A 26,368-nucleotide genomic window follows, 5' to 3' on the forward strand; every position below is an offset into this window, starting at 1 on the left:
TTCATTGTGTTTTCTTTTAACTTTTCTGCAGGTTTGAAATTTTTCAAAATAAAAAACTGGAAGAAAATTTGGGATAGAGGTAGAAACATAAGGAGAGCAGCGAAAACACTCTGCATTAAAACATAATGTCTGTAACTGATTGAAATGGCATCCGTTTAATATATTTTTAAAGATCCGTAAATTCATAATGCTACTTACAGAGGGAGAAATTGAGAAAGGGAAAAACCCCGAAACAAAACAAAAGCAATGATTCCTGGAGGTTCTCTTCAACTCCAGCCCAGACTCTGGGCTTCCAACCACCAACAAGGGAGATGTGGCCCACCCTCACGGAGGGAGCCCACAAGGATCAGACAAGCCTGGCACAGAATGGGAACTGAGCCTTTGATGATGCTGCCAGGCAGATGTGTCATGGAGGCAGTAATCTGGCTGGAAAGGCTTCCCAGGAAAGAGATGTTTGAGCTGAGAATTGAGGAAAGATTCCTTTTTGCTAGTCTAGGCTGCTGGGTTGGGCCACAGCTGCCCTGCTGTGCCAAGTGTCTATGAACTTGTACCTCTAGCAATGGGCCTAGAGTTTCAGAAGACACCGAACATGAGAAGGGAGCCATTCCCTGGCACACGAAAAGCCAATGCACCATCTTAGAAGTAACTGGACAGTGTTATGTAACAGCCTATGTGGGAACTTGGGGGACATTTGAGAAATTTATGCTTAAATTGGCATTTGGGCATAATCTAAACAGTTATCTACTAGGACTGTTTTTCTCAGGTTGAGCACTTCTCGATTTATAAGCCTCTATCTCTTCATCGTGGAAATAATAAATTATTTAATCTTCTTAGTAAACAGACTAAAAGTGAAAACCTTCTGTATAATTCAAAATGAAATTAGGCTATGCTCTATTAAAAAAACACAACCCATTCATTATAAAACCTCTCAGAGTAGAACTCTTAAGTCCTACATGCTTGAAATACTTAGCACAGTTATTGATTTTCACCAACAACCAGTCCATCTATTTTCTGAACTCAAAAGAACCATTTGTTTTTTTATACATAACAAGTAACTGGATGAGTAAAAGTAGTGTGTGTGTGTGTGTGTGTGTGTGTGTGTGTGTGTGTGTGTGTGTGATGAACGACTTACAAGGAGAACACAGGCCTGCACTGAGAAGTTCACACCAGCCTGAGTTGTCATCTGCTGACAGGAAGCTCATTGCAGAAAGAGGCTAGGGAGGGACCCTGGAGACATGGAGGGAGCCTTCCTCCATAGCCCCCAGAAACCCACTCCTTTGCCCTGAGGTCTGCTCCCAGCATCTTGTTTTCCTCATTCTGAAAACAGGCCATCTAGGATGATGCCTGCTCTCCCTTCCCCACAGTATTGCCCTGAGGATTAAATGAGATTGTGTGAGAGGCAGTGTACCTGTGATTGCCAGCAGGAACTCTGGAGCCTTTTAGTCCTGGCAACCCCTTGGCACTACACTCAACCTCTCTGTGCCTCAGTTTCCTCATCTAGTGGAGATTAAGAGACAGCAAAGCTGAGAACTTGGCCTAACTGCAAGGCTGTTCCCACTATTCTACATGGAACTGCATGCCTAAGTGGTAAGTGGCTTAGGAACAGAAAGAGAACCAGACACAAGACCATCTTATCACATGGGACATAGAAGGGGCAGTCAGTGCTGTGCTATGACACAAACCCTGTGCTTTTGTTCCAGAGCACCTGCCCAGCAGCCACCAAGGACCCCAGGTCCTGCCTCACAGGAACATTGCCACGGGCCTGGGGGGAAACAGAACATTTACAGGTGAAGATGTTCAGGCTCCAGCAAGAGGAAGAGGTTTGTGCAAGGCCACCCATCCAGGAGATGGCAGGGACAGACGGGAAGCAAGGTGCCCTCACATTGACCTAGTGCTCTTTCCTTTGGTCCTTAGTTGGAGCCATGGGTCCCCTCTGTGTGCTCCTGGCCACTAGGGGGCTGGTGGTCTTACTGGCTGAAAGAGGCTCCCAGGTTAGTGTGTCAGACCTGGGCTTGAGCAGGACACACTCTGTCTGCACTGCAGTTTAACAAGAGTCCCTGTGGTCCGTGATGCTGACTGAAGGGACATCCAGAGTTGGTGAGAGCACTGACTGCACCTGCATTTTCACTCTGACATTCCAAGAGGGGATCCTGGGGCTGAATCATAGGTGTTTTCCTTAAGCTAACTCCAGAGTCTGATTGCCTATCCTTAAAAACCTTCTCCCTCACCTGACACCTGGACTCCCATGAGAGATCTCAGGAAGTCTTACATCAGGAAGAATCATCTAGGTTCCTGTGAAAATTCAGATTCAGGATCAGTAGGTTCGGGGTGGGGCCTAGACATCTGCATTCCTAATGTGCTCCCAGATGCTTCTGCTAGTCTCAGGGACCCCACAGCTTTGGACAATCTCTAGACCAGTGGTTCCCAAATGTCTTTGATGATAAGAACTATCCAGGGTACTTGTTAAAAATCTCCTTCCCAGGCTTCTTCCCTGGAGATGCTGGTCAGTGGGCCTGGGAATCTGATTTTTAACCAACAAACCAGTACCCCACCCCAACTGCAGCCCACTTGATGAGCCCTACCATCAGATCCATTTGGGAAGCATTGCCTAGTACGACCCCTCATCCGGTGCCTGAATCCCCCCTCCGCTTCTGTACAGCAGAATCACCCAGAGTGCTAACAAGTGCACAGAGGTGCAGGCTGTTCCTAGATGCAGGACAGGGGCTGGTGAGGATGACCAACTCATCCCCGTTTGCCCAAGACTTTCCTGCCCACACTTCCTGCTCCACAGTTATTACTTCTACCCCTCAAAACAGCCCTATACAGTTGGTTATTATATCCATTTTACACATTTGTCCTCTGGAGGGAGTTACTTTTCTAATTCCCTCTCCAGTTCTTTCCAGACTCAGCTTGTAATTCCAGACCCAATGCTATCTGCATTCGCACTGCTTACCAGCAGCATCACTCTACCATGAGTAGTGCAAGTGATTTATTTATTTAGAATAAATTATTTACACCCTGCACGTTTCCAGAAAGGGGCTGAGGTGGTGAAAGATGCATAAACAATGAGGCCATTGGACTTTCATGCTGGAAACTGGTATTGCTTTAGATACCATGGTCTGGAATTAATAATGGGGTCAGAACCTTGAATTGAATCTTTAACTAGCTGGACAGGAAAGATTTGAGTTGGGGTCCTTGGCAGGAATAGAATGGGAACTGCCGTGCACTCAACAGCATCATGCCCTTCTTTGCCTCTGCTTCTGTGAACACGCAAACTAAAAAAAAGAGTGTGTGTGCCTCTTACAGCTGCTGTGGGCTTATTTTGTCTCTCTTGTAGGTTCTCTGTTTTAATTTTACTGTTCTGAGTCACCTTCATGGTCTGTGACAGTTCATCTCATCCACACAGCTTTGAATCTGGAGAGAAATTGAGACCTAAAAATCATCAAGGAGCTCCCTGCCCAGGGCCTGGCTGGTGTCTCAGATGGCAAAGCATCAGTAGTAATAATATTACCCATACATCTCTAGGGGCTTACAGTCTGCAAGGTGCTTCTACCTGCTCCACTTTCCCTGTCCTGTCTCTTCCTCTCAATGGCGCTAGAAGAAGGGCAGATTTAGTTAGCCCATTTTGCAGATAAGTTCAGTGAGGCTGTAGGAGTTTGCCAATTAGTCCAAGCCTGTTTTATCAATAAGAGACAGAGAAGGGACAATTACCCAGAGTTTATGGATTGCAGGCCTCTGTGCTGGCTACTGTGCCAAACTGCCTCTCTGCCACGTCCAACTGTCCTGAGGTGGCAGCACTGGGCACTGGAATTCAATGCCTGGGAGAGTATACAACAGGCACCACACTTGTCAAGTGAGGGAATGGACAAATAAATATAAGCACGCGTCAGTGAATGAATGAATGAGTGAGAACAGAAGACATGTCCTTCCCCACAGAAGATACTGCTGGCATCCCTTCTGAGAGCTCATACTTCCTCTCACCCACTTGTATCTAAACCAAAAGCTACTAACTTCTCCTCACCTCACATGTGACATGCCACCTGCTCTCAGAACCAGGCTTTACTGTTTAGGCATCCACCAACATGGCCAGAAGGCCCATCCATAGGCTCTCTCTTCACCCCCCCCCACTCCACTTGGCTCACAGGGCATGCCCTTAATATCACTTCTTCTCTTCCCCCACCCCCCTTTTTTTTCTATGAATCTAGAAGGAGGAAGCATCTCATAGATTATTAATGTGCTAAATGGCCCCTCTGGAGACCAGCGCCAAGAAATGGCTCTGACCCGCCCTGGATTATTGGCCTCCATTCTCTTTCTTAGACAGTAGCCACAGCGAAGTTTCCAGCTGTGCCTAATCACACCCACATTCCTAAATGGTTTCCAGTCAAGTCCATAGTCCCTGGTATCTGCTCCACAGCAAGGGTGTGGCACCACGTGGGCTGGCCTGCTGGATTTTTTTTTATTCTGGAATGTAAATCACTTTTTAATTAAAGTAGAGTTGACATACAATATTATATTACTTTTACGTGTACAACATAGTGATTTGACATTTATATACTGTACAAAGTGATCACTTCGAAAAGTCCAGTATTCACCTGTCACCGTACAAAGTTATTGCGATATTATTGGCTGTATTCCCTCTGCTATACTTTACATCCCTGTGATTTAACTCACTGCATCTGAGAGGTAGGCCCTGAAGAGCCTCCATTCTGCTTCTGACGTTAGTTTCAGGGTCTGCAGTGCCAGAGTAAACAACCTTTGCTGCTGATGCAAAGCAGGGGGTAATTTTTAAACACCCATCACTGTAATCAAGGTCTGAGCCAAGGAAAACTTGTCATTGTAACAGCAGCTACTTACTGTTTTATAGTCTATAAAAGAACTTTCATTTTTAAAAAAGAAAAGCCTTCACTGATTCTCACTATTGCAAGAAATACAGAAGGCTAACTTGTTATTATCACATTCCAGGAGAAAAAAGTGAGGCTGAGAGAGATTACTAAAACCATGGTATACTAGTATGTTACAAAGCACTGAAGAGCGAGCCATGGGACTCAGCTCTGCTGTTATTTTAAGAACTTGGGCAAGGTGCTGCTTGCTTTGGGCCTCTGTTTCCCAATCTGTATAATAGGGAGACTGAACCAAATGATTATTAAGTCCCTACCAGCATTGCCTCAAATTCCACAACCCACAGCTATGGAAGAAACAACCTTTTAATTTTTCAGACAACATATAACTTTAATAAGATAATCACTTGAGAAAATCAAGTCAGGTGACAACATTCCTGTTCTTATGAAGCAAATGGCATTGACCAACAATTTAAGTGATGCTGGAATTCTGTAAATAGTAAAAGGCTTGATTTGTGTGGTTTTTAAAATGTTAAAACCAAGCATGATTTGGGGTTTTCAGAAATCAAGTCTTAAATATCCTGGGACATAGTTGTCAACACACCTACAAACGCAGAGTCAACATTCTCCCTCTCCCTCGCATGCCCTCCTTCCCTCCACTCCTGAACACGAGCTTCTCTGGGGAGACAGCCCCATCCCACAAACTGAAGTGCTCCTTCCCAGGAAGGGTGTCGAGGGAGTGCCAGGGCAGGCTGGCAGGCAGGGTAGGCTGCCAAGGGGACTCTTGGGTCGGTGCCAGGAGAAATGCATCTACGATTTCATACTAATCTGCTGCGGCTGCCTTTTTAAAAAATATTTGAATTTATTTTAATAATGTTAAATAATAAAATACTTTCATCTGTAAAATAAAGTAAAATAGTAAATTGTTAAGTTTTGGTTCATCAAACAATACAATTTAAACAGTAAAAAAGGCAGGATGTAAAGTAGGGGAATTTTGCACAGGAATGGCTGGGATATATATGCGGCTGCCTTTTAAAGGACAGGCTCAGCGGGATATGGTTCATGACGAAGTCGTGTTTGCATTTTCCTGAGAGCAGCCCTTTATCCCTTCAGGAATCTGACTTTATTTTCATCAGCTAGACTATTTCTGTCTGTAAGCTGAGGCAGCTATCATCTCACTCGCAAGAAAGAAAGATCTTTGTCCTGGTCTCTGAGGAGGTCAAAGCCCCTCTCGTAGCATCTCTTGTTCCTTCGCTGGGCTCTGCCTCCCTCTCTTGTTCCTGCTGCCCTGCCTCCATCTTCCCCATCCAGCTCCAAATCCTCCTGCTTTCCCCCCAGACTCCCATGCTTTCAGAAGGGCAGAATAGGCTGCTGGGAGGTCTGCAGAGCTACTCAAAAAAAAAAAAAAAAAAAGTACAAAGCAGAGTCAGAAGCAAGCCACGTTCAGACCTCTGAGGATAGCATTCTACGGGGGGTCTGAAAATTTTTTCAAAGGAAACATATTAGTTAAAAAGTATTGGGTCTAGCCTAGCCGGTTTTGCTCAGTGGGCAGAGCATCGGCCTGTGGACCAAAGGGTCCTGGGTTCCATTCTGGTCAAGGGCAGGTACCACAGTTGCGGGCTCCTCCCTGGCCCAGGCCCTGGTCAGGGCACATGCAGGAAGCAACCAATTGCTGTGTCTCTCTCACATCGATGCTTCTCTCTGTCTTTCCCTCTCTCTTCCACTCTCTCTAAAATCAATGGGAAAATATCCTCGGGTGAGGATTTTAAAAACATATATTGGGTCCAGAGATAGGGGGCGAGGGCCGATGCAGAGGTAGAGACCATTTTAGGCCTCCCTTTGCTTTCCTTTAACAAGGAGCTGCAGGTGCAGAGCCATCGGGTCCTCCCAAGTTTGGCAGGCTCTTATAATCTGCCCTCAGGATCAGGAGATGAGCCTGAGACCTAGAAGGCAGGAATCCAGAACTATGCCAGCAAACATTGCCTGGGTGCCACTCAGCATCGGAGCCAGGCCTACACCAGGCCCAGGGTACAGGGATGAACGAGGCCAGGCCCTGACCTTAGGCAGCTCCAGGCCAAGGTAGGTGCAAGCACAGGGCAGCAAACACCTTGGGAGGGGTGTATGGGTAATGGAGCATAGGAAGGATGTGCTTCACAGATAAAGGACAAGCAAGCTGCGCCAGGAAGAATAACCATGATCCTGCCAGGTGAAGGGACCACGGCAGAGGAAACAGCCTGTACAAAGCCCTCGGCATGTAGGAGCAGGAAGTGGGAGGGAGAATGGCGAGGTGATAGAGCACCCTCTTGCCACACCACAGACTGTGGGCTTCATCCTGGCAGCACTAGGGTATTTTCTCCAGCGGCATCCCCTGCTATCTGCTCCACATGGGCAGCACAAATTGAAGTTCTCTGGACCAGGAGCACTTGTTAGTAGATCCTAGTGCAGCCGTGGGCAAACTACGGCCCGCGGGCCGGATCCGGCTGTTCTATCCGGTTCTCTTACTCTCCCCTCTGCTCCTTTACTTTGAATTTATATTAGTTCACACAAACACTCCATCCATGCTTTTGTTCCGGCCCTCCGGTCCAGTTTAAGAACCCATTGTGGCCCTCGAGTCAAAAAGTTTGCCCACCCCTGTCTAGTGTCTAGATCCGTGGTCGGCAAACTGCGGCTCGCGAGCCACATGCAGCTCTTTGGCCCCTTGAGTGTGGCTCTTCCACAAAATACCACGGCCTGGGCGAGTCTATTTTGAAGAAGTGGCGTTAGAAGAAGTTTAAGTTTAAAAAATTTGGCTCTCAAAAGAAATTTCAATTGTTGTACTGTTGATATTTGGCTCTGTTGACTAATGAGTTTGCCGACCACTGGTCTAGATGAACTGGCCTTAGAAATCACCTGGCTTAAATCCAGGAATCAACTGCATCTAATCACCTGAGCTGCTGGTATAGACACAGCAGCAGGGGTGAGCAGTGGGATGTCCAGTCCTTAACCTGGACCTGCTCAGAACAGAGCCAGGAATTTGCATTAACAGGAGCACAACTGTAGACCCTATAAGTGACTCTTACAATATAGTTTGAGAGCCACCATCCTGGTCTGTGCCTACTCAACATAGTAAATACCCCCAAGAGCAGGACTGGCCGAGACTGAATGCTTGGGGAATCTCGGGCAGCAGAGAACTCACTGACTCACAGCCAGGCAGCCTGCTCCCTGCTGGATGCTTCTAGCCACAAGCGCAAACCCTGCTCCACTCTAACTCTACCTGTTTCACCTGTTTGTCCCCACCTACATCACAGAGAGGCAGCAAAATCTCTCAAAGAGCCAAGCAGCTCTGGAAGCCAATATTCCTCCCTCCTCCCCAGCACCCTGTATGTTCTCCAGTCTGAACATTGCTCAGTCTCCAATGGCTACCCTGGCCCTTCCCACATGACTCCAGGCTATGCCCTGGTGTGTCATTCCCATTGCGAGGCCCAGGTATGAGCCCCCACCCTGGGTAGGTCTGACAGATGGGAGAGAGACAGAGCCCGCACATCAGACCCTGGCCTCTATGAAGGTTCTCGAATCTAGTTGGAAAAGCAGACATGCCCAGTGGCTAAGGAACTCACATCACGACTTAGACAATATTGGCCTCTCAACACAGCAACCATGAATCAAGAAGCCCGGCAAAAGCAAGTTAAATTTAACCAATTTCAGCACCAGGGTGCATTTCACCCCTCCCTCGTGCACATCCCTATTTTTGTAGCACCAGGAAACTGAAACAACTGATTACATATTCCAGGCTGTCTCCCCCAAAGGGAAGTCAGAGCTACTTTTCAATTACACAAATTACATGCATTTTCCCATTTACGAAACTGTTTCAGAGCCCAGTTTTGAATAAGTTAAGGGATTCATCAAGTCCCATGACAGTAGACCTACTCACTCAGCCTCCACCATCTTTGTAAGCAAGCTCAGCCTCTTAGGAAGGGGATGGGGAGGTCCCCAGAGTCTAGTCCATAACAAATGGGGTTGTGCTCCCTGAGAATCAGGGGGCGGGGGGGAGCGCAGAAATCAGGCTCCAGGGCTACTCCCCATAAGGATTCAGATCTTTGTTCCTGTATCTGCAGTGGAGGGTTTCAGGCTCCCAGCCACTTCCCAGCGCTCAGTGAGGATCTCTGTGTGCCAGGCTCCGTGCTGGGCACTGGCAACTGGGAGATGAAGAGAATGGGAGTCCCTGCCCCCAAGAAGCTTACTGTCTAGTAGGGAAGACTGGACATAGAATAACTATTTTCCACAAAATGTAAAGACTGTATGCAACACAGAAGCAGTATAGAACCATGTTTCTCAGCCCTCTTTTCACTATCATTCTCACTCTCCCAGTAGAGTAATTTTTCCTAATCCTGCCCCACTCCTGAAATTTCAATGTTACAAATAGACTATATGCCTATTTATATACTGTATGTATGTCTGTCCTGTGCTTTATACATAAAAAGTGAGACATTTTTCCCCCTCCCCACAAAAATCAATTTCCACTCCTTGGCGGAGATGGCCTCTATTGAAAAGGCACTGTTTAGGAAGGAACAATGAATTCACTCTGGGCGCTGGGAGGCACAGAAGGAAAGGGATCAGGAAAGGCATCACAGAGGAGGTGGTATCTATCCAGAGTTTTGAAGGATGAGCAGTTCTGAAAGCAGAAAAGGGGCTTAGCATCAAGTCTTCCTTGTTGGGCAGTCTGAGCTCCTGCCTTACTCTCAGACATTAGTGGTAGCTAGCCTCCAAGATGGTCCCTAGTGATCTTCAGCTCCCACTACAGTTTGTACAGTTCAGACCCACACTCACACATTAAGTAAGAGCTAATTTGTATAATTGACAGAATATGACAGAAATGATGGCATGCAACTTCTGAAGCTAGGTACTAAAAGACTCTGCCATCTCTGCCTTGAACTCGCTTTGGGGAAGTCATTCAAACAGCCCTATGCAGAGACCCACGTGGAGAGCCAGCCACATGAGGGAACCAGGCTGGAAGCAATCTTCCAGCCCCAGCCAAACCTTCTGATGATGCCAGTTCCCAGCCTTCAAATCTCCAACTGGACCCTGAGCATCATGGAGCAGACACAAGTCATTCTGTGGGTCTGAATTCCTGACCCACAGAAATGATATAATAATAAATGATTATTGCTGTTTTAACCATTAAATTTTGGGGTGATCAGTTACACAGCAATAAATAACTAAAACAATTCCCATCTCAAAACCCGGTTCCCTATCTTGTCAACCCCACTGAACAAGGTTGTCTTGTTCATGCTAAAGTCAGCTGGTAATCCAGGAGTTTCCAACACTGTGCTTGCTTCTGCAGCTCCTCAGAGAATTCCAGACAGTCCCAGTGAGGTTGTGAGTGGGCCAGTAACCTCCCTGAATTCCTCTCTGGGTGAGGATTTCCCAGACAGCTCAAACTCTCATCTGGGGAAAACGTCCACCTGCCAATCCTTTGTCCTGCCCTCTCTTCCTCCTTCCTCCCACCCTCGGATCATTCAGCGGGCATCTAATAAGGTCTATGAAGTGTCAGGCACCAGGAAAAAGAGGAGTAACTCAGGCCCAGATTCCGTCTTCAAGGAGCTCACAGCCCAGCCAAACATATCCTCACATCTGCAGAGCCCTAAAAGAGGGACAGGCAGAGGGGCATGGCGGGGGGTTCCATGCATGCTCGCTAGAAGTAAACAGGGAAGTGAGAAAAACAATTTACAAAAGGGCTACTTTAGATAGTGCAGTGAGGAAAGGCTTCCTGGAATAGGCAGCATTTTAAGCTGGGTCTCTAAGAATGGGTAGGACTGACATACTGGACCTGGGGAGAATGGATGTCTCAGGAGGTTAAAACAGTGCTGCAGGAAAGCCCAGGAGTGCTAAGAATCGGGGTGTTCAACCTGCGGAGGAGTAGGAGACAGGGCACGGTGACAACAATGAAACCAGGAACACATAAGTGCTTATGATGTGCCAGGCACAGTTGTAATCACTCATTAACTATTTACTCCATACAGCAGCCCTATGAGACCGTGCCCTCTAACTACCCTGACTACAGATGATGGACTGAGGCTCAGAGTGGCAGCTCAGGGTGACAGCAGGGTGTGTAGGGAGCTCCTCAGCATTCAAAAAAGGAAGCTCAAGTACAGAGAAGGGAAGTGACTTGACCAGGGTCTCATGGCTATGCATAGGCACCTCGGGGCCAGAAGCCAGGCCCCAGGGCTCACTGAGCTGTGCTGGCCCCAGTTATGTGGTTAGGTTTGAACTGTCACATGCAGAGCTGCTTTTCAGGCCTCATCTCCGGTTGCACCCGCCCACATTCAGCATGGCCTTCTCCGGCCACAGCACATGACTCACACTGCCCAAGCCCACACACTCCCACACCCGCTTTTGCACACCCAGTTTCCTCTGCCAGCAGTGCTCTCCTGCATGTCTCCAGCTTTCCAACACCCTCTCTTCCTTCACAGTCAGCTCAGCCTCACTTCCCTCAGAAACCTTCCTGGTCCCTGGACTGAGTGGGTGGTCCTTCCCTGGGACCTCACCCTCCCTCATCACACCTCTGTCATGGCTGGCTCCCACTGCCACTCTACCCCCAGCATCCCAGGCACGCAGGGCCAGACTCAAGGAGTTCTTCAGTCAATTTGAGAGAGCAGAGTGAAATCAGATCCTCCTGTGGTCCAGCTCCTGCCCGCCTCTTCATTCTCACTCTCACCACCCGACGACTCACTCACCTTGCTCCAGCCCCACTGCCCTCTTTTCTGTTCCCTGAACATGCCAGGTTCTTCCCCATCACAGGTATTCTACATTCGCTATTCTATCCGTAAACATGGATGCTCTTCACCCAACCAGTTCCTCCTCATGCTTCAGGTCTCAGCTCAAATGTCACCTCCTACAAGAAGATTTTTCTGACTGCCCCCAGGCAGTCACTATTTATCTCCTCACCCTATTTATGTCTATCATAGCCCAGTTTCCTTACCATAGTCTTACCTCATGGACCAGATTGCCTAAGTTTAAATCATGGCTCTGTTACTATGAGCCATGGGTTTTCTGACAAATTACTTAGCTTTGTGTACTTCAGTTTCCTTATCTATGAAATGGGGTTGATAATAATGCCACAGCATGGAGCAGTTATAAGGATTAAATGAGTTAATGCATGTAAGTGCTCAGAACAGTGTCTGGTATGTAGTATGCATGACATATATAGTATTATACAAGTGTTAGCTTTTAGTATTATTACTTGTTTATTTGCTTACTGCCTGCATCCCTCCTAGAATGTAGGCTCCCAAAGGGTAGAGACAATGTCTGTCCTGTTTGCACTATATCTCCAGTGTCTACCAAAATTCTAGGCACACAGTAAGTTGACCATTATATTTGTTGGGTGGATGATGGAGTAATGGATGATGGATAGATGAACAGATAGATGGGTGGGTGATGGATGGATGGATGGATGCATGGATGAAGCAAAGAAGTAAAACATGTGCATAGGAAACCACTCATCCCAGATGGTCACATCTTTCTATACTCTTTTCTCTCATACTCCAAATAACAGCTAGCACTGGTGAACACTGCCTACAACAGACTACACACACTCACTGGTGGAACTTTCGACAGTGCATAACATTTGCTGGTATAAAGAGTAAACAACTTGCCAGTAGCCCCAGGAAAGGCTTACCTGAGGAGAAAGGCAGTCTTAGTAGACAAGAGAACTTCAGTTGGGGGAGGGAAGTTTGGTAAAGGACAATCTGGTTAAGGAGAAAGAGAGAGCAGGGCCCTGAGGTCTGAAGGTCCAGGGTGCATCTGAAAGGTGAGTTGTCTGGAGGGACGGAGGCATGGAATATATGGCAGGGACAGATGACACTTGACAGGCAGATTGGCTGGATGCTGATGGCCCTGAGAATCAGGCTAGGGAGTCACTGAAAGATTTCAAACACACAAAGGTGGCCATGCCAGGATGGGCCAGAAGGTCAGGCCAAGAGGTGGGGCCAGTGGCTGTGCAATCCCTAGGAAAGGGTGAGCCAGGGCCTAATCCGGGCAACTTAGAAACCATGTTGGGCAAGGAACCATTCCTGCAAAAGATTGGTGGCCAGTCAAGAGAGTCCCCCAAACGAAGGCAGTTTGGACCTTACCTGCACCAGATTCCAGCCTTGGAGGGACTCTGCGATGATGGACGTAACAGATGGACAGACGCCTCCAAACACCATCAAGTGGTTTGGCCCGTATTTTATTGCATCGTAGAAGGCTTTCAATCCTTTCGCATTATCACACTGGGGAGCAACACAGAGAAAGAGAAGCCCAAATTAGAAGCTGCTTTCCCCAGGGGAAAGAGCCCAATAGTGGATTCACACAAACAAATCTGCCTCATGGGAAACCTTCTGGGTTTTAGTTCTTTCATCGGTGGGGCCTCTCTTTAAGCCAGCCTTGAGCCTGTGCTATAAGCTGAATGAAATATGATCTTGGCATCCCCATCTTAGCTCCCAAATGCCTCCCAAAAGGTCTCCCCCTTCTAGGGTCATTTATATTTGGGATGGTTATTATTTAAAAAGCAGAAAATAACAAATGTTATTGAGGATATGGAGAAATTAGAACCCTTATGCAGTACTGGTGGGAATGTAAAATGGTGCAGCTGCTGCAGAAAACAGTATGGCAATTCCTCAAAAAGTTAAACAGACTTACTATATGATCCAGCACAGCATCTCTAGGTGTATACCCCAAAGAATCAAAAGCAAGAACTCCAACAGATATTTGTACACCCATGTTCATAGCAGCATTATTCACAGTAGCCAAAAGGTAGAAACAACTGAAATATCCATCAACATACGAGTGGGCAAACAAATTGTAGTATATCCATACAATGGACTATTATTTATCCTTAAGAATTAAGGAAATTGATATATGTTACAACATATATAAACCTTGAAGACATTACACTAAGTGAAATAAGCCAGATGCCAAAGGACAAATACTGTGTGATTCCACTTATATGAGGTACCCAGAGTAGTCAAATTCAGAAAGACAGAAGTTAGAATGGTGGTTGCCAGGGGCTGGAAGGGGTGGTGGGGTGGGGGGGCGGTTAGTGTTTATTTGGTACAGTTTCAGTTTGGGTGATGGTAACATTCTGGAGATGGCTGATGGTGATGGTAGCACAACAATGTGAATGTACTTAATGCCAATGAACTGTATGTACACCTAAAAATGGTTTAAGATGGCATATCTTATGTTATATATATTTTATCACAATATAAAAGGAGAAGCAGGAAGAGGAGCAGGAGGAGGATCAATGTCCATGAATGTTAGGAGTCAGTAGGCTGGCTCACTTCCCACCTCCCCCTACCTCCACTTCTCTCATCAAGCCCAGTGGTCATCTCTTCCTTGGACAGAGACTCTGGCTACCCCAGGGCTCAGTTAAGGCCACTCACCACCTGGCAGTCTGAGGGTCCTTGTAAAACATAAATTAGTCCTTCTTACTCTTCAGCTTTCCATGCACTTAAAACCCAAACGCTTATCAGAATATGATTCTCAAAAGGTTACAAACATCATTCTCATGAAGATCAATAGTGGGTACATATCACCCTTTTATTTAACTTGTGTATAAGTGTATCTGCAAAATGACAAAGTGGATTCAAAAGAAAATTTAAAAGACAGGGATTTTTATAGTGAACTAGTGGCCCAGTGCTCGAAATTTGTGCACAGTGGGGGGTGGGGGGTCCCTCAGCCAAGCTTGCACACTCTCCAATCAGGGACCCCTTGGGGGATGTCCAACTGCTGGTTTAGGCCCGATCCCACAGGCATCGGGCCTAAACCGGCAGTTGGACATCCCTCTCGCTATCTGGGACTGCTGGCTCCTAACCACTCACATGCCTACCTGCCTGATTGCCCCTAACTGCCTCTGCCTGCCTGCCTTATTGCCCCTAACCCCTCTGCCTGCTTGCCTGCCCGATTGCCCCTAACCTCTCTACCTACCTGCCTGATCGCCCCTAACTGCCTCTACCTGCCTGCCTGATTGCCCTCCCCTGCTGGCCTGATCTCGCCCCCAACTGCCTCTGCCTGCCTGATCACCCCTAACTGCCCTCCCCTGTTGGCCTGATCTTGCCCCCAACTGCCTTAAAACCCCCTACTCAGCCCCCACCTTAGGTTCTGCCTTAGCAGTTCACCCAGATTAGGTTATGACTGGTCGGTTTCTATGCCAGTCAGCGTCAAAAGCTCTGCCTCCTGGACAGCCATTGGCTTCTCACACTTCACCCAGATTTGGTTCTGATTGGTCAGTTTCTATGCCAGTCAGCGTCAAAAGCTCTGCCTCCTAGGCAGCCCTTGGCTCCTTGCACTTCACCCAGATTTGGTTCTTATTGGTCGGTTTCTATGCCAGTCAGCATCTCTGGGCCTATCTCCGGGCCTGATCAGAGAGGCGGGGCTGATCAGCAGCCCCCACAGAGGCCCGGAGAGAAAGAGAGAGGCAAGGGCTAATCTATAGCTGCCACAGAGGCTATGGATCAGACCCCACTTCCCTCTCCAGGCCTCTCTCTTGGCCTGATCCGCAAGTCTCTCAGCAGTTAGTGCTGGGTCGCTGTGCCTGCAGCTGCAGCAGTCAGTGCTGGGTCACCACGGCAACCCAGCACTGACTGCAGGACTGACTTCTGGTGTTCGGTCAAGCCTTCGGTCGTTAAGATCACTGCCTTTATATATATATAGATAGATGGAAAAATAACAAATTAGATACAAAACTGGTTAATGTCCTTCAGGGCAATTTTTCTGTGGGGACAGAAAAAATATAATTAGAAACCAGCACAGCCCTAGCTCGCTTGATCAATGGTTAGAGCCCTCAGACCAAACTGTTGGCCTGGTCAAGGTCAAGCAACTCAGTTGAAGGCTTGATCCCCAGCCCAGTCCAGGGTGTAAATGGGAGGCAACCAATCACTGTATCTCTCTCACATCGATGTTTCTCTCTCTTTCTCTCCCCTTCCTCATTCCCCTCCATTCTCTCTAAAAAAAAACACAAAACCAACACACACACACACACACACACACACACACACACACACACCCCAGCACATTCTACCAGTTTTAGAGAATTATAAGATGTCTGAGCTTTAAATTCCCCCAGTCAGGTGACCCTCAGGCAGGGCTGTTGGAAAATGCCCTGTTAGTCTAACTATACAATAACTACTTTGTATTATTTACAAATTTTGGTATGATATTTCTAACCTTCCTTATCATAATGGGTACAAGAAGCCACAAGATCCAGCCCTACCTCTCACTCTGATGTGATTTCCCTCCACTCTTCTCCTTGCTCAGCCAGTACAGACTTACCAGCCTCCTTTTTGTTTCTTGAAATTGAAAGCAATTCCCTTCTTGCCCCTGGGACTTTGCACTTGCTGTTTTCTCAAGGAATAATATTCACTTGGTTCTCAATATGGCTCACTACTTATCATCATTCTGGTCTCAGCATAGCTGTTACCTCCTCTGTGAAGTTGTTACTACTACCTCCCTCCCCCAAATGGTCCCTACTCCCAGTCACTTAACAGGCCACACTATTTATTGTCTTAATATAGTTCCTAAAATTATTTGAAATCATTTTTTCTATTTTTTTGTCTGCCTGTGTATTGGCTGACCTCTCAACTAGAATGCAAGGTCTCTGAGGGCAATGATGTTTATTATTGTTTTCACTGCTGTCTCCCCAGAGCTTGGAAGGGGCCTCAATCAGGACTTGGTAAGAAGCTGTTGAATGCCCGAAGGAGCACGGTGATGTTCTCCCTGTATCTGCTTTCTCTCCTCTCTTTCTACTTCCACGTGGCTCTCCTGATTCTTATCTTCCTCTCCATCCTCTGTCCTCCTCTTTCTTTCTGTTCCCCCTCCCTTTTATTAAAAGTGACCATAATGTGGGACAGAGTAGATTAGTACCTGTTGCTCCTTCCTTGTTTATTTGAGAGACTCAGGACAGTGAGTCACGGTGGGTGCTGAAAGGGATAGAAAATGAGTCCAACGCAACTCCTGGCCTCAGGAAGCTCACTGTCTGGTACAGGTAGTGAGACAGGGGCACAGGTGGCATGCCACATGGCAGACAGTGCTCAGTACTGAAGACAGACAGATCCAGGCTATAGACACCACAGGAGCAACCAGGGAGGGCTCTGGGGGCAGAGCACTCGAGACTGAGTGATGAGGGCAAAGTGAGTTGGGCTAAGGCTAATGAGGACTCTGAGTGCCAGGCTAGGGAGTTTGGATTGTAGCCTATAGAGAGTCAGGAAAGAATTCCATTTTAAAATTTTAATTTAATTTTTAAATTGGCCAGGTTATCTTTTTTGCCAAGAAGGAAAGAGAGAAAGAAAAAAGAAGAGAAAAATAGGAAGAGAGGGAGGAGGGAGGAAAGATTAAAGATTAAGTTACTGTTTCTTGGGGCCCTCTATTAATTGTCCCTGTTCCTTGATGGAAAGCAACACTTCCCACCCTTAGCACAAGCAGACAGAACAGAACAGTTCATGTTTTAATTATTTCTATCATGATTTACGGAATCATTTCCCATTTTAATACATTCTGATAATGATTTAGCTTGTTTTCTAATCTGTAGCTAATGACAATGATAATGCAGTACCACAAGATTTATAATAAAAATTGCATTAAAAATATTAGCAACAATAAATTAATTAATACTTGTTTGCTCAGCAAACATTTCCCCAGTACCTAGTCCGTGCAAGATTCTATATTAATAATGATGTCCTGGCTTCTCACAAATTGACAACTTCTGAAACCTGACAATATTTGACAACTAATATTTGAGCTAGAAGCATCTTTCAATGTTCAAAAATGTTTATCCAACTCAGTTTTCACCAGGCTGGGTATAGAAGGGAGAATTCTGGCCCCCATGAATTTTGCCCCTTGGTCTTACTCTCATGAATGTTGTTACATGACAAACGGGGCTTTGCAGAGGTAATGAAGGTTACAAATCAGCTGACCTGAAAGTATTACCCAGGTAACCCAATGTAGTCCCACAAGCCCTGAAAAGCAGAGATCTTTTCTGGCTGGCAGCAGAGGGGGAAACAAGACATTCAAAGAATGAAATAAATTTTAATGTGCCTTTGTTGGCTTGAAGATGAGGGGGGACACATGGCAAAGAAATGGGAACCTCAGTCCTACTATTGCAAGAAACTGAATTCTGCCAACAAACTGAATGAGTCTGGCCTCCATATAGAACCCAGCTCAGCTAACCTTGATTTTGACCTTGTTCCTGAACAGAGGACCTAGCAGAGTCACACAGTACCTAAACTTCCGGCCAGTATATTGAGACAATATACAGTTGTGATCTAAACCACTAGACTTATGGTAATTTGTTACAGCAGCCATAGACAACTAATACAGCAAAGTAAAATTTAAAAAATAAGAATAACCTCTTATTTCAAGTTAAATGTGTTCCATATAAAGAGCTCTCCTTAATATATAGATGAGATCTTTCATGGTTTGGATGGTGTTGAAATGTTTTTCTCTTATAAATTATAGATAGTAAGAGGATTTTGTTTTTAATATCCTAATGTGGCAAAATAAAAAGTGTTTCACCCTATGTAAGTTTTTGTTCCATGACCACCACTCCCCACCCCGTTCCTTTAGCATTTGCTGCTCTGTGAAATCCAAACGTGTGTGGGCATTGCTAATCTAGCCAGCCCTGCATCCTAACTTTCAGGGGCAGATGCTGAAGACTTGTCCTCAGTGTGAAAGGACTTGTCCACTGTCCTTTCAGGACTAGGGGAAGTATTTCAGGATTCCCAGTTGAGAGCTTTTTCAATAATCTAGAGAATGCAGCTCAATGGGCAAAAGGGAGGTTAAAGCTAGCAGCACCCTAGAAAGGACCATTCTCCCCAGGATAACGCTGCAAGCCCAGGCCTCATCCTGACCACTCTTGACCGGAGGCAGGAGAAACAACCTGCTCAGCACCACTGAGTATGCTGGAGAGCAATCTGCTGTGAACAACAAAATACAAATCACAGGGATGGATCTGTGCCATTGTTGATGCTACCTCTCCCATCCTCATGCCTAACACTGTATCTTCTTACTTGACATGATTAGTGTCCCAAATAGATGGACTTCCCTCACCAAAGCTGAGTCTTTGTGGCTGAACCAGCTTAGGGGTTTTCAAAGTGCTGCCCAGGACCCAGCAAAGATGTTTTAGGGACAGTGAAATGGCCTCTGGGCTCCTCACCTTCACTTCAGCCAGCAGCTCGCCTTGTTATCTATTCTTTATACAGCATCAGGCTCACACAGAATGCTTTATTTGAAAACAGGATTTCATTGCTAGCAAAAAATGAAAACCACAAAGGAGATGACCCCAAAGGTTCCTGTTTGTGTATGATTTTTGTCTTTGGCCTCAAGAAGAGCAGGTGAGGATCCTGTAGACGAGTTTGGTTGGGCCAGCCGCTTGAGCACACACACGACAGGCTACCATTCACTGAAAATTAATCCGCACATCAGTTTGCCTGATGGTGAATTCACCAAATCACTTGGGAATTTCTCTAAGCTGGAGTTTCCCCAGGGATTCCTTGCAGACACTTCACATGGCCATTTCACAAGGATTTGTCCTTTTGGCTCAGGTGAAAGTCAATCTGCCCTCTATTTCATGTTTCAGTCCTTCTTAAATGCTGCACTTGGAGATGTCCCCTAATGCCTGTTTATTCTCATCCTCTTCTTATGGACCAATCCCTGCCTGAGCCGGGGAAATGCCGAAGCATTTCTAACTCCCACTTAAGGTGTCTGTCAGACAGCTCTTAGTGAGCTCACTGGGCAAAACCATCATTCTGAGAAATTATTTATGGCAAGTTGCCTTGGAGCAATTTGGCTTTTGATAAATTGCTCTCAGAGCCCCTATAAGGGGGTTCTCGTGTCCTGGAAGAAATCTATGGGCTTTATCATGTTCTCAGAATGCCTCTAGAGGGTATTCTTACAGGTGGCACGGCCACAATCGATCAGCAGACGGGGAGGTAATTCCACCACAGTTCATATTCTCATGCAATAGTTCAAAGTTTAATGCCACTTGGACATGGGCTCTGGCACACAGTAGGCCCTCAGTAACTGCTGCCTTCCCTCCTTCCCTTCTTCTTGCCAGTATTTTTCCTCTCTGCCTTTCATTGACTCCACATCTATAATAAACTCCTTTCCACTGCCTCATTTCCAGTGGTTTCTCCTCCCCTAGAAAAATGGACTTGTCACAGAGAAATCACACTTGGCACATACAGGCTCTTAAAATTCAGCACCTATCAATGGGAATAGATCTAAAAGCCATAAAAATCAATTCTTAAATGAAAAATTGGGACTCTAGAATAAAATCCATTTTCATTTAAATCTAATTTCTAAAAATTATAATACTTTTTTTACATAAAAATTTCAAAGAAAATGTTGCTAAGAGTTAAGATGTAAAAATGCCAAGAAAATGTCAGAGTTAATAACAACCAATTTGAAACTGGGCATTACTCCATGCAGAATTTCAGAACTGAAGGAGAATTTGAAAGCCAATGTGTTCAACCTGCCCCTGATACAAGGTCCCCTCTGTGCATTGCACTCCAGGAGCAGTCAGCATTTGCTTACATCCCTCAGGTGGCAGGGGACTCACTCCCTCACCAATTCGTTCTTGGCCAGATCAGCTTCTTAGAGAGTTCTTGTGTTGGTCTTGAAATCACTCTTCCTTTTGTATTCCCTGCTCTAATTCTGAGCAGAGAGGCCAGCAAACTTTTCTCCTAAAGGGCCTGACAGTAAATATTTAGGCTTTGTGGGCCTTGCAACTTCTCAACCCTCTGTAGCACAAAGGCAGCCATTGACAATACATAAATGAATGAGTGTGGCTGCATTCCAATAAAATTTTATCTACAAAAACAGGCAGCAGTGAGATTTGGGCCACGGGCCATAGTTTACCCATGCCTATTCTAGAACCTCACAGAACATTTACCATCCTTAATTCCCATGAGAGCCATTCAGATACCTAAACTCAGCCAGCCTGTCTCCAAGAGATGTCTTGTTTGCCAGATGATCAATTCACCCAGCTAAGGGGGGAACTCTTCCTTCCAATCTTCGCCATAAAATATGGCTTCACACCTTCTCATCTGTGGGCTACTCTCTGGAAAGACTCCAAGGACAGATATTTCTAGGACATACCCCAATCTGCCTGGCACAGAAAGGAACACTAACTAACATGTGCTGTGCACTCACTGTGTGTTAGTCATGGTATACCGAATTTCACATAAATTGTCCTATTCTTACCTCACAAAATTATCACAGGGTAGGCTCTATTATTATTTCCATTTTAGAGATAAGGAAACTGAGGTTCAGAGATGTTAAATAACTTGCTCAAGGTCAAATAGATGTAAAGACTCAATCCTGGGCAGTGTCACTTCAGAGTACTGTTTCATTTTAAATAAGAACTTGTTGTTATGAAATATTTCCCTCATAGAAAAGAATCTACCATATACATAAAACATATATGAGGTATAAAAAATTGTAATATGTACATACAGGATATCCAAAAATCAGCTTATGTTGCAGCCCGTGTGTGCCCACACTGCACATACCACTCCTTCACCCAGGGGACCCCAACCCGTCTGTTGCTTTTCTTTATTGCTTTATTATTATGTGCATGTTTCCTAAACACTATCTTATTTAATTGTATTTGTTTTTAAATGTATTTAAAAGTGGACTCATGCTTCATGCTGTATGTTTTGTCTGAAACTTGCCTTATATTATGTTGGTGAGATGTTTGTTGCTGAATATAGCTGTAGTTCATTCATTTTCATACCTCTGTAGTATTCCATCACATAAATAAGCCACAGTCTTGTTGTTCATGCCCCTGTTGAAGGACACATGGGTAGTGCCCTGTGTTTTGTTTGGTTGCTGTTGTAAGCCAGATACTGGACATTTCTATACGTGTCTCCCAGCACATGTGCAGAGCTTCTCTAGGGAATAAACCTCAAAATGGAATCATTGAATCACCAAGTTTCCCACACTTTCTCAGAGTGGTTTTAGCCATTTATACTTCCACCAGCAGTGTTTGAGCAATCCCATTACTCCACATCCTTATGATTTTAATTTTTGCCAATCTTGTGGGTATTTGATATGTCATTTCAATTTGTATGTTTCCTATTATTAAGGAGATTGAGCCATCTGTTCACATGTTTATAAGCCATTTGTGTTTACCCTTTTGGACTGGTGACTTTGCCCATTTTTCTGTTGGGCTGTTTGTCTTTTCCCTATTGATTGGTTTGGAATACACCTAGCCACAATGCTAAACTGAATGAAATGATCACCTCCTGCATTCTGAGCATAGAATTCTATTAATGTGGCCTCAGACTGCGGTCCTTCTACATGACGACAACTTCACACAGAGCTTACTGTCAGTAAACACTGCTAAATCAGCACACAAAATCTTGGTAACAAAACACCTATGAACCTTTCTTGGGAATTAAATTAAAAAAAGAAGAAACTACTTGGTGGTAAAATTCAGCCAACCAAAAGATGAATCAAAATGCAGACCTTAGGAATGGAGGGCTTGTTATAAAAAGGAGTGATTGTGAGCACTGGACCCATTTAATATGAAACAACCGGCAATATGAAGATAATGTAACATAAAATTCAGGAGGCGGAGGAGGGGAAAGGAGTTGTAAAATTGCTAATTTCCTCTTCTTCCACAGAAGGACTTTAATCGATACCATCTAAAATTGAAAACTGGAGTTTAAAAGCCAGGACTCTAACCTCACTGCTTTTCATAATCTTTTACTACCCTTAGATATTTTAGAAACAAATATTTTCTGTAGTGAAGGCAAAATTCTTAATGTTGAGCCATTCCTTCTGCTTTATTTTTCTTTATTTTCTCCGGTTACATTCAAATAAATAAGATAGAACATCAATTTTAGTTAGCATGTAGTAATAATAACTTCATTTTATAAAATTATTTCTGTCCATCTCTCAATTTACATGCACGGAAAGATATCTGGAATGAGTCATCTTATGTTAGAGATGGTGAAATTTTGAGTGATTTTTTTTCACTCTATTCTTTGTACCTATTTATTTTACTTGATTTTTAAAATATGTTTTATTTATTTCAGTGAAAGAGAGAAGAAGGGAGAAGAAGAGAGAGAAATATATTCCTTTTATAAAGACAGAAAGTAATTTTTAAACTGGTAGGATTTTCTCAACCATTTATCTCCCTCTTTCTGTTCTTCTGTGCTTAACTTTCTGAACTGAAGAACAGGACCTTACATTTATTATTGCTTAATCATTTTAAAAATTACCCCAGTACATTGGCCAACTGGGTTAAACACACACTATACTATCCCTCCATTGAAATTAATTCATTCAAACACATTCTGGGCATCTACCAGGTGCTAGGAGAAACAAGTCCCTGTGACATATGCAAATTCCTTGAACAACATAGATACTCAAGAAATGTTTAGCGACCAATTAAATTTGGAAATAAGAAGAGTAATAATAATAACATACTAATCCCTTAAATAGCATTTATTTGTGTCATCTATATATAATTTTATATATATATACTCAATCCTCACAACAACCCTATTATCTGTATTTTAATAGATAAAGAAACGGAGGGTTAGAGAGGTAAGTAGTTTGAGTCAAGGGCACAATTGGGATGCAGACCCAGGAAATCGGGCTCCAGCATCCATGCTCCATGATGTCTGTGCTGTATTCTTCCCCCTGAGCCCACAGAGAGGCTATACTCCCCAGCCTCTCTTGCATTTAGTGTGACCATTGAGTTCTGAGCAAAGATAATGTGCACTATGGGCAGCATTGGCTTATAAAACCACCCACGGGCGCTCAGAGCTCTTTTCCCTCCACTGTTTGAATGGGGAAGACTCCCAGGACCTAGAAGCCATGGCGCTCCAACAACCTCGAATCCCTGTGGCATTTACGGAGGGGTGCCACCGCTTGGAGAGAAACTGTCACAAGGAGGGCAACCTCACAAGATGGCTTCGGGACATGCCTCACTCTTCCCCATCCTTGACTGAGTGTGGCGGTGGCACAGGTGCTCACCACTTCAGGCCAGTACAAGACTCAGCCATGGCAATCTTTGAGCCCTTTTAGTCTGACTCAGACTTCCTCAGAGCTGTACCACCTGGGTCTCTTCCTACCCAGGTGTCCGGCCTTCCCCTCTCCTTTCACGGGTGTCAGACCCACCCCACAGTTTGAAGACTTGCTCTGCCTTTCTCTGCTTTCTCTCACCCTTTCCCTTCACAGGCATTCCTCTCAGATGCCCTCTGACTCTGTCTGGGCATCTGCTTCCCAGAGGACCCAACCAACAACCCCTCCCCCGATCTGCACTTAAGTACGACATGAGCAAAGAAAAGAACCTAAATGTATTAAACCGCTGGGATATAAGGGTGCTGTTTGTTACTGCAATTAGACTGCATCAAGTAAACATTCGTAATCACCTGTTGTGAAAATTTTGAAATATAAAAAATTTAAACACCTGGGAAACTATTAGAAAAAAAGTAAAGTGAGTCAAAAAAGGTTATGGGGAAAATATGCTGCATATGTAAAAATTTCCCCTATCATTCAAGGCACTAATGTTAAACCAGAATTTAAGGGACACAACCAGATATACTCATATTTGCTGTACTGGGCTGTTTTAGTCTCCTCTGTCCCCCGTGCTCAGCAAAGGGCTTGGCTCCAGACAGGTGTTTAATACATCCTGGCTGGACAAATTACTGCTGCCTGGGGATACCACCCCTGCTGGTGGATATAGCCTGAAATAAAAGTAGTCATATCTTTATCTTGGTCCCAAAGAGCTTATTAACTGCAGCTATCTTGAGTTTTTTACACCTTTCCCCCGGGGTGATGGACAGACCATCTGCTTCTAAAAGTCTCCAGAGAGCCAGACTGTCCATCCTGGATACTGGGAAAAGCTGGCATTTCTATATTCTCCCTGAGCAGTCACTCTGAATTCTTGGCTGGCTGTAGACTGTTATTTGAGGATGATGGAGCCATACCACACATCTCTTCTCTGCACCGGTATAGCCAATTACCCAATTTACAAAATGTTTTTTAGAGACTGGTACATACAAACTGCGTTTCCTAATTAACTGTCAGTAAGTACCCCAGCAAATGCAGGTGTGACATTTTAAAAAGTCAGGGTCACAAATTCAAAGCGTATGTGTGCTGCCTGTGGTGGTGGGGGGGAAGGGTGCTCCTTTCTGCAGGTTTGCACAAATATTTTAAGTTGTCAGCCCTTTCCCTGGGGATGGGGCCCCAGGTCACCTGCTGAGGAGGGCCGGCACTGCTGCTGTGTGCCATGGAGCCATCTCCTCTCCTTTCTTGGGCAGTTGAACCAGCAATTAAATGGAACTCACTGGCCAGATTTGGCCCCATCCAAGTACCAGGGATCCAAGGTGCAACCTGGCCAGCAGGAGAGGGGAATTAGGTGTCAGGGAACCTACAAATGACTGCCACAGTTGATCTCTCAGGTCCCTTCCTGCCCTAACAGTCTGGTTTGGTTTATGTTCTAGTTCAATTTATACATACCAGCTATGTTTCTTTAGCTCTGACCTATGTGTCAGGCACTATGCTAGATTTTTACATGCATTATCTCATTCACTAGTCATAACATACTATTCATTTAATATTCGCAATGATCCTATGAGATGGACACTATTACTACTCCCCATTTAAGAGAGGAGGAAGTACAAGTTCAGGGAGCTTAACTGACAAGCTCAAGATCACACAACTATTAAGACAAGAAGCCAGTACTCAAACCCAGGGCATCGAATTCCAAACCTTAACTCTGTCTCTTACAATCAAAGCTCTCTAGAATTGGGTAGAATGCCTTATAAAGCAGTAGGCTGCCTGACACTGGGATATTGGGGCAAAAACCTGCAGGATGATGTTGTAGAAAGGATTATTTCACTGAATAAAGGAATAGGTTCGAATCCTGAAATTCTATGAGGAGGCAAAGAGACAGGAAAAGTGGGGTTAAGTCTTGGGAACAGCAGTGGTTCTCTGGGATGGAGCACTCAATGGGTGAATGGGAGAAATGAGAGGTGGGGTTGGAAAGGGAGGTTGGGACAACCTTTGGAGGGCTCTGGGCACCAGTATAAGGGCTTGCAGCTTATTCTGCGGTCCCAGGGAATTTTTCTTTTGGTTTGGTTGTGTTTTTTTAACCATTTTAATCTTGTATAATTTAGTGGCATTAAGTGCACTCATAATGTTGTGTAACCATCACCACTATTTCCGGAACCTGTCATCATCCCAAACAGAAAAATCCTATACACCTATAAGCCCTGGGGAATTTTTAAAGGAGCTTAAACTTAAATCTGATAATGACATCATCAGAGCTGAGATAGTGGTGACACCATCAGATTGAGATGGGCAAAACTGGCCATCACTTAAAGGATGTTATTAAAGGAAAGAGGGGCTGGGCAAGGGGATGGGTGATGAGACCAGTGCAGAGGGTCCAGGCAGGAGACAGAAGGAGCCAAAGACAGGGCAGCAAGATGGGCAGAGGGAATGCTTAGATTTGGAACAAGAGGAAGGGAAACTGCAGAGGGAGAGGGGAGTCCTACCTTCTTCTA

General features: G+C 45.1%; 1 protein-coding gene across 1 annotated transcript in view; it reads right to left on the reverse strand.

The window, feature by feature from the left end:
• Positions 1-26,368, reverse strand: part of GABBR2 (gamma-aminobutyric acid type B receptor subunit 2) — a 339,710-nt gene that overhangs the window by 221,958 nt on the left and 91,384 nt on the right. The window contains exon 2 of the mRNA XM_080668601.1: positions 12,947-13,084. Within this exon, the coding sequence (XP_080524727.1) occupies positions 12,947-13,084 (138 nt within the window). The remainder of the gene's footprint in view (positions 1-12,946; positions 13,085-26,368) is intronic.

The sequence above is a fragment of the Plecotus auritus genome, assembly GCF_963455305.1.
Source record: "Plecotus auritus genome assembly, chromosome: 5".
In the NCBI taxonomy this organism is placed as follows: domain Eukaryota; kingdom Metazoa; phylum Chordata; class Mammalia; order Chiroptera; family Vespertilionidae; genus Plecotus; species Plecotus auritus.